This window comes from Mastomys coucha, unplaced genomic scaffold, assembly GCF_008632895.1.
Source record: "Mastomys coucha isolate ucsf_1 unplaced genomic scaffold, UCSF_Mcou_1 pScaffold6, whole genome shotgun sequence".
NCBI lineage: Eukaryota > Metazoa > Chordata > Mammalia > Rodentia > Muridae > Mastomys > Mastomys coucha.
Genome location: NW_022196912.1, coordinates 91,287,493 through 91,305,730, shown reverse-complemented (window position 1 = coordinate 91,305,730; position 18,238 = coordinate 91,287,493). Strand labels below are relative to the sequence as shown.

Below are 18,238 nucleotides of genomic sequence, written 5' to 3'. Positions count from 1 at the left end.
CTAGTAGCACGCTCCTCCCCCCAATCTATGGTGCCGTCAGGAGAAACACACGTGGACCCACCCGTGGTACCCAGCGGTTAGCCCTCCCCAGCCACAACGCTCTAACCAAGAACATCTCACTCCTACCTTGGGACGGGTGTCTTGAGGCTCAGCTTGTTATACTGAATGGTCCACTTCCCTGGTTTAAATTTCTGCAGAAAGCGTTGTGCGCTCTCTACTGTACTCTGGGCAAAGTGAGAGGAATGGAGAGAGAAGCAGTGAATAGTTTAACTCCACACATCAGGTTTGAGCCCCAGGTCACAACAGTTCAATCCAACTGAATCTATTCACAACCCTCCTTGTAAACAGCTCAGCTAGAAGGGAGAGGAGGTGCCGAGCTCTACAGCCTTTGCCTCACCCACACTGGCAGGTGTAGAGCCGGCCAGCTCTTCAGTTTGTGCTTCGGTTCTAGATACCAAAGGACATAAAGGTGCCACCTCCTCTATCAATGTGAGGGATGCCATTGCTTGATCTCCCTCTGCTCTTTCCTTCAACAGACTCCTATCCGAGCCTAATTTCTGAGTGGGTCTTAGTGGTGTCTTTGGGTAGAATAGTCTTTAGAACAATCCAGAACTTTCTGCGCCGTACCTGCATTAGCATTGCCACAGTCATGGGCCCCACGCCACCGGGGACAGGAGTGATAAAGCTCGCCCTCTCCTTGGCCTCATCGTATGCCACGTCACCCACAATTTTCCTTCCATTTGGCTTGGTATCATCTGGTTCAGGAGACGGGAAGAAATTAGTCTTAGAGTCACAATGATGTAATCATTTACAGCTTTAGTGATTGATTATGAGTTTGGCTCCCCGTCCGCAAAAAGATCTACCTAAAATTTAAGAGGGTATTGGTCCCATAAGGCTCGGGTGTCTACTTTAATTAAAGCTACTGGACACACCTGGAGTGCAGTTCTGTGGTAGAGTACTGCTCCAGCACAGGGTGGGCCCTGGATTCTATCCTGATCCCCAGTGCTAGATAGATGGCTGGTGCTCCCTATTTTCTAGGGAGAAAATTACATTATCTGAAAAACCTCAGGAGATGTGTAAGGGGCAAGAACAGAAAATTAAAATAATTTAAGAATAAATACTTTTAAAAAGGGGGGCTTTTCAGATCCCAGAGAATCCTTTTATAGTCCCTCTGGTAATAAATAAAATATGCTTCTTATTCTTAAAATGCACGACCTTTTAAAATGTTAATTTGCCAAGGCCTACAAAGGAATTTTTTTTTTTTTTTTAGGTACACAAAGCTCCAACTATGTCACAGCTGCCAGATACGTTTCTACAGCAACTGTCAGCAGTTACTGAGCTCCAGGCAGGAGCCGGAGGAACAATTCAACATCCCGTTCCCAAGACTGAGCAGTTACTTAAATGCTTGCTCAAGGCAAAGAATATAATTACACTTCCCTTAAAAGGACCAGAAGCACAAATCTCTCCAGCGAAGAATAGCTATTCAAGGGAACAAACTCAGAGATGCACCACAGCTCACACAAAGAACATCCTACACCCTGCTCTGGTGCACTTCCGGGAGATGCTGGGGGGACAGGCCTAGACCTTGAAGCACTAAAGTTCCCAGGGAGGATCTGGTAGAATCTTAGGCACACTTCCAGTTCTCTTCGAGCATGTTGCTATGTCAGGAGAGGAAGTTTTCAGATGTAGCCAAAAAATAAAACAACCCTAAATCAAGAAGCTTCTGCCTCTAGGATGAGCTTGTTCACTATCACTGTCCTCCAGCCTTCGAGGCTTTGCACTTTTGGTCTAAAAATGCAAAGGCCTAACACACACCTACTCACAATGTTTTAGGTTATAGAAAGGCTAAAGTGGTACACCATGGTGAGAAAGACTCTACTCATAGTCCTTTCCAAAGCCTTTTTGAAATGCAGGAGGAGGGAGAAAGGATGGCTCAGAAAGCAAAAGCTGAGTCATAGAAGCATCTCAACCCGGGTCAGATCACCAGAGCGCATGTTAGGAGTTAGATCACCTGTGATTCCAACATTTTCTAGGCTGAGGGGTTGACGGGAAAAATCACCAGGAAACTAGTGGGCCAGCTAGTCTCGGGGGATAAAGAAGGGTAGAAACAAAACTATCTCACCAAGGCAGAGGGACGCAGGAACCAATTCCAAAAAGTTTCCCTGACTGCAGCACATGCCCAGTAACACATACACACTGACCAAACACTGAGGGTTGACTTAATTCCCTGCTGAAGAAGGGACAAGAGCCTCACCGATATTGTGTGGTTGGTAGGAAAGTGACCATTTGTCAGCACGGTTATCCATTCCTATCTCTACATGTATTCTTTCAATGGAAACTTCCAAACATAAAACTCAAATTTGGCTTGTGTCTGTCTCTGAAACGCAGTTTGGAGACTACTAGCTATAGAGGCTGGCCAGTCCAGAAACTCTTACACTGTGAGTGGAGACACTGAAGTGAGGAGTCTGCCCCTTCTAAGTAAAGCATTGGCACCTCTCAGGGTATCTTTAGCCAAGCAGGAAAGTCAGTCACCAGCTCCAGTCAGTACTTCCCTTGATCCACTTGATTCCTGAAAAATATTCTTTTGACTGGAGACATGGCTCAGTGCCAGAACTTTGGCCCAGAATGTACACAGTCCTGAGTTTGACTCCCCAACACTGCAAATCAAAATTTAAAAACTGGAAAAATGTATGCATTAGTTCATTCTTAATCTGTAAGGTAATTCATTCCTCTTATCTTTGAGTGGCTCACATAAACAATTCTTATCTGTCTATCTGTCTGTCTTTCTGTTTATTTATTTATTTATTTTCAAGACAGGGCTTTCCTGTGTAGTCCTGGCTGTCCTGGAACTCACTGTGTAGACCAGGCTGTCCTGCAACTCAGAGAGATCCTCCTGCCTCTGCCTCCTGAGTGCTGGGATTAAAGGCGTGCACCACCATCACCAGGCTCAATTTTTAAAATGATAAAACTCATAGTCTCATGCTTGCTACGCTCTTCTTCTACCACTGATACTCAATTCTCTATCAAACAATTTAAAAAATATGAACCAAGGATGGCCTAAGGAGTGGACTAGATTGCTTCATCAAATGAAAATATTCTAAGATCAGTCTTTAGGTCTTGAGATACACCTCTGGCCTGTAATGATATGATCATTCCCAGGGAACTACACATTTTAGCCTTATTTATATTTATGTGACCATATGCATGGGACCAGTGAAAACACTGATGACTACCTATACTGTTTTAGTATCTACATAAGAAATCAACTTTAATGCCAAAGTTCCAGGCATATCTACAGAATTCTAGATTCTGACCCAGTTTGGTTTTGTTTTATCACAAATAAATAAATAAGCAAGCAAGCAAGCAAGCAAACAAACAAATCTCTTCCTTTCCCTGAAGTAATAAGGATGGAACCCAGGGTGTAGCATAGCTAGGCAATTCTTCCACTGAGCTGTGTTCCCAGACCACATTTTCCTCATTTCTGTTTCTCTTTTTACAATGCCCACAGTAGTAGTTTATGATCCAGAGATGTGGGGATGTAAGCAGACTGAGCTTAGATGTCACATTGCAAGAATTCACGGTGGGGAGATGCAGGAGAGCAACTTCTTCCACACCCATTAGATAATTATACCAAGCAAATGAGTGATCAATTATGAGTTACTGTCTTAAAATCGAGGCCGAGTGGGAGGGAGGTTAGAAACGGTGAGAACTTGACAGTGACGAATGCTCCTGGCAGCTCAGCGTCTGCATTTTAAACTTCAGATGGGAAGGGAGAAAAAAATAATGATCCTTGCTGTAACTGCCTCAACAACTCCACAGACTGAATGCTAGTGTCAGGAGGCAGGATGCCAGACCAGGCAGCACAGAGGCCACCCAGGAGCCTCCTCAGAGCAGAGCCAGAAGAGTACAAGGCACACCCAAAATGATGAGTTCTGTGGGACTGGAGTGAGGGGAAGAAGGATTTTCAGAAGACAAAGACCATCCCTGGATGAAAAGAAAATCAGATATGGATTTAGGAAGAACTGACATGGAGGAGAGGAACCGAAGAAGCCATTTGATGTGCAAATACAGAGAATGGTGATTGCTGCTGTGGTCCAATGGGAGAGCACTGTGTATCATGCACAAGGCCCTGGGTTTGAGTTCCACAACCACAAAATGAATGAATGAATGAATGAATGAATGAATGAATAAATGGAGTCCACAACTAGGCCATACTTAGGCACAGAGCCCAAGGCCTGCTATACTATTCAGTCAGTGCATATAAGTAGTTATGTTTCTATATGCAATTAAAAAATATATATATATGATATGCATGTAGGAACAGTAACTATATATATAGTTACTACATATACTATATACATATATATTTACATAGTCTAACCTCTATATATTTATATAGTAAATACATAGAAGTCTACATCTATCTACAAATATATAGTTATTATATATCTATATAAATATAAGTGACTATATAGTTATATATAAGTATACATACACATATATAGTTTCTACACACACACACACACACATACACACACATACATATATGCATGTGGATATTCCTGTACTGTTCTTGGACATTTCTTTTGAGAGAACAACCTGCCACATAGACAGAAGATGCAAAGGAGATGGCTCAGTGGGTAAAAGAACCTATCACCAAATTTAATGGCATAAGTTTAAATCTGATAAGTGAAGGTTACCATGTGACTAACAGGCAAAGTAGTGTAGTTAACATGAACATTGGTGACAAAAGGGTGGCTCTTGTCCCAAGCAGGAAGAAGCAGGATACAGAGGATGGCACAAGACTTTATCAAAGCCACTCTGGATGGCGGACAATTTAAAATTCGTTAACCGTCCAGGTGTGTTGGTGCACACCTTTAATCTTAGCACCCTGAAGGCAGATCTCAAGGAGGAGGTCAGGGCCAGCCTGGTCTATATAATGAGTTCCAAGCCATCCTGGACTACAGAATGAGACCGTGCCTCAGAAACAAAGAAACGACCGCACTGACAGTTTAGGAATTTTCCATTTAATATTTTTGGACCACAGTTGACCTTGAGTAACTGAAACCAGGGAAAGCCTACTGCAGTTTATCTTTAAGTCTATCTAGTGCCTTCAATAGAATACAGGGTAACGGGTATATGAAGGCACAACAGTAGCCAGGTGAGGTCCTGCACACCTGTAACCCTGCATTCAGGAGGCTAGCACAAGGCAGCCATGAATTCAAGGTCAGGATTGGCTACCAGAAGAGATCTTGTCCCAAACAAACAAGCAATGATGCATCTGTTCCCTCTCCCACTCTCTCTGGACTAAGTCAACTGAGGATTAGCAGATCAGTGGGGAGCCATACCTCTGACCCCAGGCAGGACCCACAGAGGACAACCTCCTCACAGCCAGGCTCACTAAGCCCTGGTACTTGATATAAAATGAGTTGCGGCTTTCTGTTCAGCCCCACTCACCTGGAACATAATTGATCCCACAGTCTATGACCACAGCCCCAGGCTTGATCCACTCCCCCTTCACCATCTCAGGCTGTCCCGTGGCAACCACCAGAATGTCTCCTTTATTTACCTAGGGAGGGGAGGGATTCAGACTTAAGAAATTAAATAATCAAAATACAACACACACACACAGAGAAAGAGAAAGAGAGAGAGAGAGAGAGAAAGAGAGAAAGAGAGAGAGAGAAAGAAAAAGAGAGAGAGAGAGAGAGAGAGAGAGAGAGAGAGAGAGAGAGAGAGAGAGAGAGAGAGATCAGCAACACTTTCAGGGATACTGGGTAAGGCTTCAAATGCAAACCACAGAGTTTCTGCTGGCCCAATCCTATGCTGTACTCAATCCTATACATGTCAGGAGCCCCCTCTCCCTAGGTATTGTCCCTAACAGGAAAGGCAATGAGAACTAGTGGGGGCAGGAGGGAACACAGATTTGGAGGCAGACGTAGGACAACATTATTTCTGGTAATGGAACCTTCATTTACAGAATGCAATTGCTACTGCCATCATCACGGGACAGTTTGAGAATATTAAAGAGGGGGTACCAGGCCTCCATCTTGTCCTCTGCCCACAGGGACACAGCCATGTGAACATTTTTGGATTATGCTGGATTAAGAATCCAACATAAGGATCAAGAATAAGCTGCTGGGGCTGAGAATGTAGCTCAGTGGTAAAATTCTCCCTCCTCTAAAGGGTTCAACCCCAGCCTGACAATAATAAAATAACCAACAACAGCTAAGGATAGCCACTGTTCAGCCTCTTGTGGAGAACCTCCATCCCCAAGGCCAACAACATGCCCAGGAGATCTGTACATGGCATAATCCCACTGCTAAACCCTGTCTGTCATGGGCCATGCTGGTTTATAAAGTGTATGGTTGGAATGTCAGAAAGACCTGGATAAAAGTTGGCAAGCTTGGGATTTGAGTTTGTTCTTCCTCTTGGAAAATGAGACCTGGAATGCAGCATAGTTGCTGGAGTTAAGAGAGATAATTTACCTACACATGCACGCAGGCTAGACGTCTACACTACCCTGGATCGCCTACCTCCTTGTCCAGATTGGCAGTCTTGGAGTGGCAGGTGGTCACTGTGGCATTGTTCCACAAAAGCAGGTCGTGCATGGGGGCACCAACTATTTTACTCCGACCAACCACCACTGCATGCCTTCCGGCAATCTGCACCCCTGGAAGAGAAGCCAGCACAATTAGAGATGGAGAAGCAGTCGCCCTCCTTCTCAAACCACCCGGATGGAAAACAGAACAAAAGTACATAGACGTAGACCCTCTGCATCAAACAGAGATCTTCCTAAGAACGCTCCTTTGCCAACCACAGCCTCAGTTCCAGCTTCAGACTGGGACTCGCACACTGTCCTTCCTGCAGTAAGGTCTGGAGATCTGCTTAGGCTAACCAAGATCTGTTCATTGAGTCATAAGAGAGTGGGAAGAAATCCTACACTCAAAAAAGAAACCTCAATACACAGCTAACAGCCATATGGAAGGAGCTACCAGATTAAACTACACGGGCTAAAGAGTCACAAAAACTATGCAGTGTGGAACAGGGTCAGAGCAAAGGAGGAAATTAGATTAGTATCAAAGACTTCCCAGATTCAGTGAGTTTATTCATACAGTTTCTCATCCAAAGTTCTGTCTGTCTTTAGGCGTGAACCACAGGGTTATCTCTGGGGGAGTGGTAACGAGAACTGTAAGAAACTGGAAAGCCTTTTGCTGACTCAGCACCTGTACTCATGGCGCTGTGACAACATCCCCCACCTACCCAGTGTTGGAGACCAAACTCAAAGCCTCACTCACACACGCTAGGCCTGGGCTCTTCCACCGAACTACCTGGAGGCTTGTGTTTCTTTTGAAACACTAGGTTGCCTGGAATGGCCCTGGACACTCTCTCTAGAGCACAGGCAGGCCTTGATGTGCTTTTTAGAACTGAAACCTGTGTCCCACCGAGGTGACAAGTGCTCTCCCTCATCCCTTGGCCTGTGAGATGCAGCTATGACTGTCTAGCATGAAAAGAGAACAGGGAGAAAGCTGCATGGGGTTACCGGCAGGGAGGGGCCTGAAACCAGCTGCCCACACAGAAGGAAGCAGAGTGCTAGGAATAATCTGCCCGGCCAATCTACCCCATCAAGGCTGAAAAGCTACGCATCCTCGCTTGAGATTTAAACCATACTTCAGAAAACAAGCAACTTCATCAGAAGACCAGACCAGCTAACACCAGGACTACACTAGAACTGAAGTCCTCGTAGTATGAACCAATTGACAAGTCCATTGCTGGGTTGAATGCATGGGTCAACTACAGAACAACCGACTAGCATGCTGGAGCCCCTGGCATTCATTCTCAGCACTGCAAATCAACCAATCAATTGATCAATGACACTTTACTACACTAATTAGGACTCAGCAAAGATGTGAAGCTACCTTAAGGCAACAGTAGCCTGTGAGACGCTGGGAAGCCACAGGTGTAATAGCTCATGGGATCCTTTTCTATAAAGCTGTAATTAATGTTGGCTAAATACACTGAAGAATATAAATTGTAGTTCTGAACTGTCACAGCTGGGCCAAGGCTTCTGGCTTGGCCTTTGCTGGCCAACCACAGACCATTTTCATTACTAACGCTGGCCAAACGCCTCGCTTCAAACTTCTGACCTACTTTTCTCTAACAGGACTCATTTCTGTGCAAAAAATAAACTCTGCTAAAAGTATTCATAAGGAAACTAAAATACAAAGGTACTAGCTATGTACTGAAGTATAACGTGGGGTGAATGTTCACGAGATCCGCTCCAGCCATCTGTCTAGTGTTGGAACCACAGTTGACTTGGGGCTGCCTCCAGAGACAGGAACCAACAACTTTGCTCACTTTGTACTGTCAGAGTTCTTATTGCCATTTAAGATTCCCATCCCACCTCACCCCACCCCACCCCACCCCACCCCATCCCACACACAAAATAACTGCTTTGAATGCACACAACCCTGGGTTCAAATCTTGGTTTTGTTATCTCTTGGAAAAAACTACTCTCTCTGGTCTTTCATTTGTTTGCTTCTTTTTGCTTTCAGTGCAGGGAGCTAAATCCTTGGTTTGGAGGTAAGGTCTCTTGAAGCAACAGGAAGGTGAAGCTTCCTAAGAAAGAGCTTCCTAGAAGTGGGTCATAGTGGACCTGATTCACAAAGAAGCTCAAGAAATGCTCCATTTTCTCCTCAGCCCTGGGGAATATACATGCTGTAGTTAGGCTTAGTTAACAGCTAAGGAAATAGGCGCAGAACCAGGGTACTTGTAAAAACACCTGCAAACGCAATGTTTGGAAGGAAGGCGGAGGCACGTCCTCACGATTCTCCTGCTGGTTTCCCTCATTCTTACCTGTCTCTTTGATGAGTTCCAAGCATCCTTTGGGTGTGCATGGAATGAAGCAGTCATTTAGATCACCTCTGGCAAGCTTCCCAGCACTGATGCTCGTCAACCTAAAACAGTCAAATAAGGAGGAAGGAATGGAGCCTCTGTCCTCTAGAAACAAACGTGCTGTGCTTCCAGAATAGAATCGTGTTCTAAATAAAGCCAATGGGTAGCACTCACCCATCCACATCCTTCTCGGGTGCAATGGCATTGATGACTGCCTCAGTATCAATGGAATTCTCTGAATCTAAAGGCAGCTGCACTATGAATCCATGCACAGAGGCATCCTCATTCAGGGAGATGACGTATTTCAACACCTAAAAGTAGTGCCATAGTTGATTTGTGCTAATTAATCACAGATGTTGAAAGGGGGAAGGGAAGGCTATAAAGAAATATCTTCTGTCTGCAAAGGGTATCTCAGCCTCTAAAGTGCCCCCAAAGCAAGCAGACAGGGAGACACCCCACCACGTGCATCCACATGCTCACCTCTGACTCTGTGGACGTTCTTGGTAATTTAATGTGAGTGGCTTTGATCCCAATCTGCAGAAATGAACACAAGAAACAGGGAAATGGTACCAGAGCCTGAGACCTGGGCCTGTGTGATGGTTTGTATATGCTCAGTCCAGGAAGTGGCACTATTTGGAGGTGTGGCCTTGTTGGAGTAGGTGTGTCACTGTGGGCGTGGGCTTTAAGGCCCTCATCCTGGCTGCCTGAAGTCAGTGTTCTGCTAGCAGCCTTCAGATGAAGATGTAGAACTCTCAGCTCCTCCTGCACCATGCTTGCCTGATGATACTGGACTGAACCTCTGAACCTGTAAGCCAGCCCCAATTAAATGTTGCCTTTATAAGCGTTGCCTTAGTCATGGTGTCTGTTCACATCAGTAAAACCCTAACTAAGACAGCCTGCCTCTCTGAAGGACTGTGTGAGACAATGGAGTATCGGGTATTATTTCACCCTGTGTGTGGAGAAGAATCGGCCCGTTTGTCACCATCACATTCAACATCATTCCACAGCCTCTCACCTGGCTCTCAGAGAAGAAAACCATCAATGAGAAGCACACAGTGGGAAACCAGCTGGCTAGGTCACCTGATTCTGCCTTGCCCAATAGTTAAATTAGGGTCCGTTTGTGGCAGTTTTGTGGGGAGGGTCCCATAGGGCAAGGGGTCACCAGCAGGACCTCGGGTGGACCTTGGGTGGTAATGAGGAAGGAAGGATACCAGCATCACTGTTCTTGGCTTTACCTCTTCAGCAGCCTTCAGCTTCACATTTATATAAAGATTGGAATCATCTCTGTCGCCAACCTGGAATAATAAATGCATGCAAATCAGACAGTTAGGGAAAGGCAAAGTGTACAGAAAAACTTCTGCAATTTTAGTTTGGATAAAACCAATGTTTGAGCTGTGCTACTCCTGATGAAGAGAACTTTTATGGAAGACAAAGAGGCTGCGGAAGGGAAAGGCTGGGTGCATACAGTGGCTTCACTCTGTACCCTCTAATTTCGTTCACATGATCCATTGACAATGCCAAAAGAAACAGCATGAAAGCAAAGGCATGAACCTGTAATTTCAAGCTACTTGGAAGGCAGATGCAGAGAGTTGCTTTAAGCCCACTACATAATGACCAGCCTGGACAACAAGGATAACCCTTGTTACAACAAAAAGGACATGTAGGTGCTACTGCACTGTGCCAGCGCTGTAAACAAGGTGAGAGTGCTATAGGCTTCTAGAAGTGTGGAAATTTATCATCAGTCAGAGAGAGGCAGAAGTTCCCAAAGGCACCGACCATCCAGGAGCAATGGAAAATGCTCATGGTCAGCCAGACTGTAGTGAAACCAGTAAGGCAGGACACTGGGCTAGCTTATACAGAACAGACACCATGGGGAGGGCAAGCCGGTGCCCAACCGGCAGATGTCAGTGTGGGAGCCTTTGTACCCTTTGAACCCTGACCCCATTACCCTGTATACATTTTTCATCATAACGGTGCTTGCAATTCTTCATTGCATTAAGTTATCTGCAAAAATTTATTTCACAGCTATCTCCGCACATTCGGGTCAAGATCTCTTTGCAGTAAGTTTTGCTTCTCTCCATTCTGTAGAAGGCAAAGCATCCTTTCCCCAGGGTAGGGCCCAGGGTGACAGAGGGTGGTCTTCACAGCCGCATCTCCAGAACTTTCTGTGTGCAGTTTGATGTTGTCCTGGGATCTCAAGGAACATGGTGTGAATCCCAGCTCTGGTTGTCTCATATTTGGTTCTTAGCTTTGCTGACTAGTTTGGACTTCAAAGTTCCTACAGAGGAACTTGAATCTTGGAGATTAAGCTTTGTTTTTTGGTCCTGCCTCCTGCATGCTGAGCCTGCAGTACATGCCCAGCTCTAAGCCTCCCATAGAGGAGCTGGTTATATAATCAATGATAGACTAGATGCAAGAATGTTTAAAGAACATTCAATTCTTGACTGGCAGTCAAGTGGGTGGGTGGTAGACTGGTTCCCCAGAACACATCTTAATCCCAATGATTTATCAAGAATGTTACTTAAGCATTTCATCCTGAGTGCTAATCCTTCCTGCAAAGGGGTGGTGCCTCAAACCATCAGAAAGACCCAACAAGACGCCCAACACATAATCCTAGCACTTAGAAGGCTGAGGCAGGAAGGAGACTGATATGAGCTTGAGATCAACCTGGGTCTCATGTAGCCCAAAATGGGCTAGAACCTTTATGACCCTCCTGCCTCTGCCTCCCACATGCTAGGATTATAAAGCCTGGTTCAGGGCCTTTGCAAACACTTTTTATAACAGCCAGAGTATATGTTAAAGTTTGCTTATCCTTTTCTTTTCTACACAGGGTCTCGAGGTACAGTCCTGGCTGGCCAAGAACTTGCTATATAGACCAGGTTGGCCTTGAACTCACAAACATCTGCCTGCCACTGCCTCTTGAACACTTGGATCAAAAGCATGCACCATCACACCACTGGGCACACATTTGTAATCTCTGAATTTTTGAAGTGGGTGCAGATTTCAAGGCCAGTCTCAGCTATCCAGCAGGTTTGATGTTAGCTTCTGCTCCGTGAGATGCTGTCTCAAAAAAGCCACCAGTCAACCAAACAACAACAAAACCCAAAAAACCCACCAGCCATCAGCTTCTTCCTCAGGGATATGGCAAGTGCCACAGGTGCCACAGGAGGACTGGGGGCCCAGGCTCGGGAGGGCTCAGCTATCCATCTTAGGGGCCATGGTAAAGTCCCATGGCTCATGGAGGTATGAGGACAATGAGAGGATCCCCATTCCCAAGCTGGGCCATCTGGTCAAGGACACGAAGATCAAGGGCCTTGATGAGATCTACCTGATCTCCCTGCCTATCAAGGACTCTGTGATCACTGACATTTTCTTGAGAGCATCCCTAAAGGATGTTGTTCTAAAGATCATGCAGATGTGGGCTGCAACAGTCAAGTTGGTCTTGGTGTTAGGTCCTCCAAGGAGGTAACCTGTGCCACCTGAGGGGCTATCATCTTGGCCAAGCTTTTCACTGTTGCTCTGCAGATGTTACTGTAGGAACAAAGATTGGCAAGCCCGTGCAAGGTGACAGCCATAGTGGCTCTGTGCTACTGTGCCTCATCCCTGTCCCCAGAGGCAATAGCATGATCTCTATTCCTGTGCCCAAGCTTTGATAACCAGTACTGATGACTGCTACACACCAGCCAGGGGCCACTCTGTCACTCTGGACAACTTCACCAAGGCCAGCTCTAAAGCCATTTCCAAGACTTACAGCTACCCCCAACTTCTGGAAAGAGACTGTGGTTAACCAAGGCTCCACCAAGAATTCACTGACCACCTTGTTCACACCAGAGCCTCCATTTAGAGGACCCAGGCTTCTGCTATGGCTACCATACATATTTTTATAGCGGAAATAGAAGTAAGCCGGAGAAAAAAGGAAGGAAGAAAAATCTAACAAGTATATACTTGGACTAGATCATGCATGTCCTGCAGTTTGGTTTTTCAGTCTGGACTTAATTTACAGCTAGCTGCGCACCACTGCCCTGGCAGCACTGCCCTGGCAGCACTGCCCTGGCAGCACTGCCCTGGCACCACGGACATCCTTTACGAGCATACTGATGTAACAAGCTTGAGATCCTGCAGACTGACGACCTGGCTAAGTAGAACATTCTGAACGTGAAGAGACTGCTGCCGGTAAGGGCCAAAATGACCTCTGGTTATCTTTACGGCTCCGCCTGCTATCCTCATAATCTTTAGATAAAACTCTAGAAATAAGCTTGACATGGCTAGCCTCCATTAACCCTAGAACTGAGAACAAAGATAGTATCTAAGTAGATTTTCCATGCTTTAGTGTAGCCGGAAAACGTGACAGGCCTATCTAAGTATTTTGCAGACATGTGGACTGATAACTTTCTTTTTGGTGACTATAAAAATTCATTTAACCTTTCCATGGTGGAAAGTCTTTCAGATCCTTTGAATCCACATTTTCTGACCGATCATAGCTATTTGCAATTGGATCAGAATAAACTATTATTTCCTTAAGAAGAGTTGATTTATATGGTGACACCCAGTGCTTGGTTGGTATGCCAAACTCATCCCTTTTGACTGGCTTTGGGCAAGCCGCCAAGATGTTTGAGCATCAATTACTGTTGGGACAGCTTTCATCTTATAGGGATAATTTAACAACTAGCACAATCACAAATATATACAGAACCTTTGAACCACCATAAACACTTATCTACTGTTATTTCATCAGTAAAGAGGGAGTGTAGTTATGATGAGATTTGTATTTTCACAAGAGCTTCCTGCTGGACAGAGAGCTCAGGGGTTAAGAGCACTGACTGCTCTTTCACAGAATTTGGGTTTGATTCCCAGTGACCTGTATGGTGGCTCACAACCATCTACTGCAGGGGATTCAATGGTCTCTTCTGGCCTGTGTGGGTACCAGGAATGTAACAGTACAGACATACGTGCAGGCTTATTTATACACTTAAAAAGAATGGAACTTATTAGACTAGAAACAGAAAACCAGTGAGCAGTCATAGAGAGGGTGACCAGGAGCGGAAAGGACTGGGGTGTAAAGCAGGGAATAGATTCAAGATCCAAGGCACCGATTCCATGGGACAACAGCCCCATGAGAGTGAGCTTTCTTTTGTTTTAGAGACAGGGTCTCTCTCACATGGGAACAGACTGGCCTTGAATTCCTAGTCCTCTGACCTCCACTGACTCAGTGCTAGGATCACAGGCATGTACCACACCACAGGCTTTGAAGAGAGGTCTAAGGATTTAGACCTCTGGCATGGGTGTGTAAGGAAGACATCAAAACCTCAGGGTAAAAAAAGACAGGAGGTCTGAGGAAAAGGCAGGATGGAGCAAGCCTGGAGGACCCACACCGTCTCGTCATCTCATTTCTGAGACATAGGCAGCAGGGCCTGCTTAGACTACAGTAGATACTTGCAAAATCAATAAATCTGAAGTCAATTTTAAAAAGTATTGCTAAGAAAAAATTTGGCTAAAAGAAGAACTTAAGCTGGATATTGTGGCAGGCAGTTATTATTCCAGTACTAGGGAAGTAGAAACAGAAGGATCTGAAGTTCAAAGCCGTCCTTGGCTACATAATGAATTAAGACCCAACTGCGATACTATAAGAACCTTTCATACACTGAAATAGGAGGAAGAGGAAGGAAGAAAAAAGGAAGAAACCACAACAATTCAAAGAGCTGGCTTTCTTTCATTTCATAAAGCAGAGGTGCTTGGTTTTTTTTTGTTGTTGTTGTTTGTATGTTTTTTAGACAGAAAAGGCTGAAGGAAGCAAGAAGAAAGCTCAGGCACCATTTCAAAGTTACATCCTTGGAAAGGGCAGGGAGGATCAAAAAAGAGCAGACAGGGCAATGCCAGGTGACAACTGATACATCTGGGGAAACTGGCCTGTCAGGGAAATCTGGCTGGTTTTTCTCAGGTCGGATAAATAGCTCAGTGGCATCGAACATTAGCAAGACGGACTCCATTTTGACCTCCCAATGAACTGCTGGACCCAGGGACAGAGCTTAGTCCACTGATATACAGAAATGAGCTTTCTTTCCTTTTTTCTTTCTTTTTTTTCTCTTTTGCAATGTTGAGGATAAGCCCAGGGCCTGGTGCACGCTGGGCAAGTGTTCTACCCCTGAGCTATACACCTCTAGCCCAGAGTCACAATTCATGCCTATGGCATGCATTTCTTCCCACAAAAGCAATTACAAATGAGTTAAGAAGTAACCAGTCCCCAAATGTACCGGGTATACACCCACCACACAAATCTTTGGTTCTTAGTTATCTGAGGTTAAAAAAAAGAAAAAAGAAGGGAAAAGCTACCACACCCAGAGCACAGCAGGCAGAGTCATAACCCGCTGTATTTCTGCTCTGCTAAGGCGATGTGGATAAACAGCAGTGTGGGTCAGGGGAGGCACTGTTTACCACTCGTTCTGAGTTTTTTGATACATAAGGGACAGAGGCTTATCAAAGGATTAAATGGCATGTGTGCAGACACACACAGACAAAAATGTGGGACAAGAAGACAATGATTCTAAAGAAGTTTCAAATGAAAGCTATTCTGCCACCCAAGTCAGTCCTTCAGGCACACATCTGCACATCTGCCTAAGGAACTATTTGTCTCCCTATTGGATGAATCCTTAGATCACGGAGAAAACGGGGCAGAGGGTAACCAGAGTTTGGCAATATTCCTTCACGAAGAAAAGATACTGCACACCCGTCATTGTAGCACTTAAGGCTGAGGCAGGAGTTCAAGGTAAGCTTGGGATATATAGGAGTGTCTGGATGAGGGTGGTGGTGCCTGAAGCTGAGGCAAGAGTTCAAGGGATGTATAGCAAGCATGGTAATGATGATGTTAGACTATGGTTGGACAGGCAGTAATGGCTGAGTAGACAGACTTGCATAATTTTTGGGGGGAAGGTTGTAGTATATTGGTAGAGACTTTGATGATACAGTTACGAAGCAGTCATGTGTGATGACTGTCCCTTTGTGAACTGCTTTGTCAGGTTTGTTATAAGGAGTATCACTTTAAAATCTGACTGACAACCTTTACATAGTATGATGTCATTTGTCTTTGTGTGTTGATGGTACAAAGTAACAGTGAGTAAGTCTGACAGTGGCAGCAAGTCTGATGGTGGCAGCACAGACCAAGGATACCAACCCCACTATTTCTCCATGTATCTACCTAGCCATGGTCCCTCAGGAAAAATAGATGGCAGTTTCACTAAGGAATGCTCTTGGTAAGTAAGTAACACCAACTATTGATGTTATTAAACTTCAACCTGGGAGTCTTTTGAGGATTTTATGTAAAGAATCAGGAAGTTCACACAGCTCTCCTGCTGCCTGTGAAGGAAGCTCAGTGGCTATTAATAGGCAAAGCATTTGTGTTGTTTTGCCTTGCCAGATGAACCAGATGCACTCTTCCACAGAAAACCAACTTTTCTTGAAAGAACCGACAGTGATTACTCAGGCTTCAGTATTTTGCAAATATTTTCTAAAAATGAACAACTGAGCTGACCCAGTGCTACACATTGGCAATCCCAGCCCTCAGGAGGATGAGGCAAGGTGACGGCCACAAGTCCAAGGCCATGGACTATGGCCACCAAATCTGTCTCAAAATCAAACAAGCAACAAAAAAACTAAAAAACAAAAACTGTTGACTCCTGACAACATTTCTATGTCAACGTGACACAAGCTAGAGTCATTTGGGAAGAGGGAACATTAATTAAGAAAATGGTCCCACCAGACTGTACTGTGGGCAAGTACTGTGGTGCATTTTCTTAATTAGTGATTGATGTGGGAGGGCCCAGCTCATTGTTGATGGTGCAACCCTATGGGCAGGTGGTTCTGGGTGTATAAGAAAGATGGCAGAGAGAGGGGGGCAAGGAGAGAAGGAGAGAAAGAGAGAGGGAGAGAGAACGTTAAAAATTAAACTTAGAGCCTCCTACATGCTAGGTGGGTGCTCTACCACCAATCTATAGATCCAGCCAGGTTTTCTTCATACATTTCAATCCGAACAGCACACAGTAGGTGACCAATGTGGAAACTCTCCCAGTATACACAACTGTGCATAGTTTTCAAGATGGCTCAGTGGGAAAAAGCACTTGTTACCAAGCCTGAAGACCTGAATTTGGTCTCCAAGACCCACACAGTGGAAGGAGAAATGACTCCCGTACTGGCCAGTCTTTATGTCAACTTGACACAAGCTAGAGTCACTGGAGGAGGGAAACTCGGTTGAGGAAATGCCTCCATAAGATCAGGCAAGTCCGGAGGGCGTTTTTTTCCCTCTCTGTCTTTTTTTTTTTCCTCCCTCCAGACATCGTAACTCCAACAAGTTTAGTTTGCATTTTTTTTTTCGGTACATGGTTTTGCTGTATACCCAGGGCTGCCCTCCCACTCACCTAACCCAGGCTGCTGGTGGTCCTCCTGCCTTCACATCCCAAGGGCTGGGATTATACATATACACCGTAATGCCCACCTGTGTACTTTCTCACTGTGTGTGCCACTGTGGAAGGGCCCAGCCCATTATTAGTGGTGCCATCCCTGGGCTGGTGGTTCTGGGTACCACAGAAAAGCAGGCTGAGAAAGCCATGAGGAGCAAGCCATTAAGCAGCACCTGTCCACGGCTTCTACATCAGCTCCTTTTGCATCAGCTCCTGCCTCCATTTTTTATGCCAGTGTATGTTCCTTCCCTGACTTCTCCCAACAGACTGTGATTCAAGACTTACAACGCGCTCTTATCCTCTTACACTCTTGCCTCTTGCCCCCTCTCTTCCCACTCCCTTCCCTCCACGTGGTCATGGCCGGCCTCCACTTATCTACTCTCTCCTTCTCTCTGCCTTTCTCTGCCTCTACTACTCTCTTAACTCCCCTCCCCATGCCCTAAATAAATCCTATTCTATACTATTAAAAAGAAAAAAAGACTTACAAAGCACACAAGCCCTTTCCTTTCATGGTATTTCATCACAGCAGTGACACTGACTAAGACAGCTCCCGAGAGTTACCTTTGAATTCCACAGGAGTGCCAGGGAGCACATGCACACACACCAAATAAATGAATGTGCAAGATTTTTTTTTTTTTAAGTTTTCAATAGGTAATGCATGTCTTCTCATCAAATTTTACTATCAAACAGTTCTAAAGTGGGCACAGCAGTGCACACCTAGAATCTCAGTACTCTGAAGTTCAGTGTCAGCTGGGGTACAAATCAGGGCCTGTCTCAAACCCAGGTCTCTCTCCACAATGTTTATGTTAACATATCAAGAGTTTCCACTGGCCAGGCAGTGGTGGTGCACGCCTTTAATCCCAGCACTTGGGAGGCAGAGGCAGGCGGATTTCTGA

General features: G+C 45.2%; 1 protein-coding gene across 1 annotated transcript in view; it reads right to left on the bottom strand.

Moving 5' to 3' along the window:
- Positions 1 to 18,238, bottom strand: part of Mthfd1 (methylenetetrahydrofolate dehydrogenase, cyclohydrolase and formyltetrahydrofolate synthetase 1) — a 71,995-nt gene that overhangs the window by 33,777 nt on the left and 19,980 nt on the right. The window contains exons 3-10 of the mRNA XM_031356422.1: positions 10,128 to 10,187; positions 9,373 to 9,426; positions 9,067 to 9,203; positions 8,854 to 8,954; positions 6,534 to 6,670; positions 5,458 to 5,569; positions 628 to 755; positions 127 to 224 (exon numbers count right to left, since the gene is read on the bottom strand). Of these exons, the coding sequence (XP_031212282.1) occupies positions 127 to 224; positions 628 to 755; positions 5,458 to 5,569; positions 6,534 to 6,670; positions 8,854 to 8,954; positions 9,067 to 9,203; positions 9,373 to 9,426; positions 10,128 to 10,187 (827 nt within the window). The remainder of the gene's footprint in view (positions 1 to 126; positions 225 to 627; positions 756 to 5,457; positions 5,570 to 6,533; positions 6,671 to 8,853; positions 8,955 to 9,066; positions 9,204 to 9,372; positions 9,427 to 10,127; positions 10,188 to 18,238) is intronic.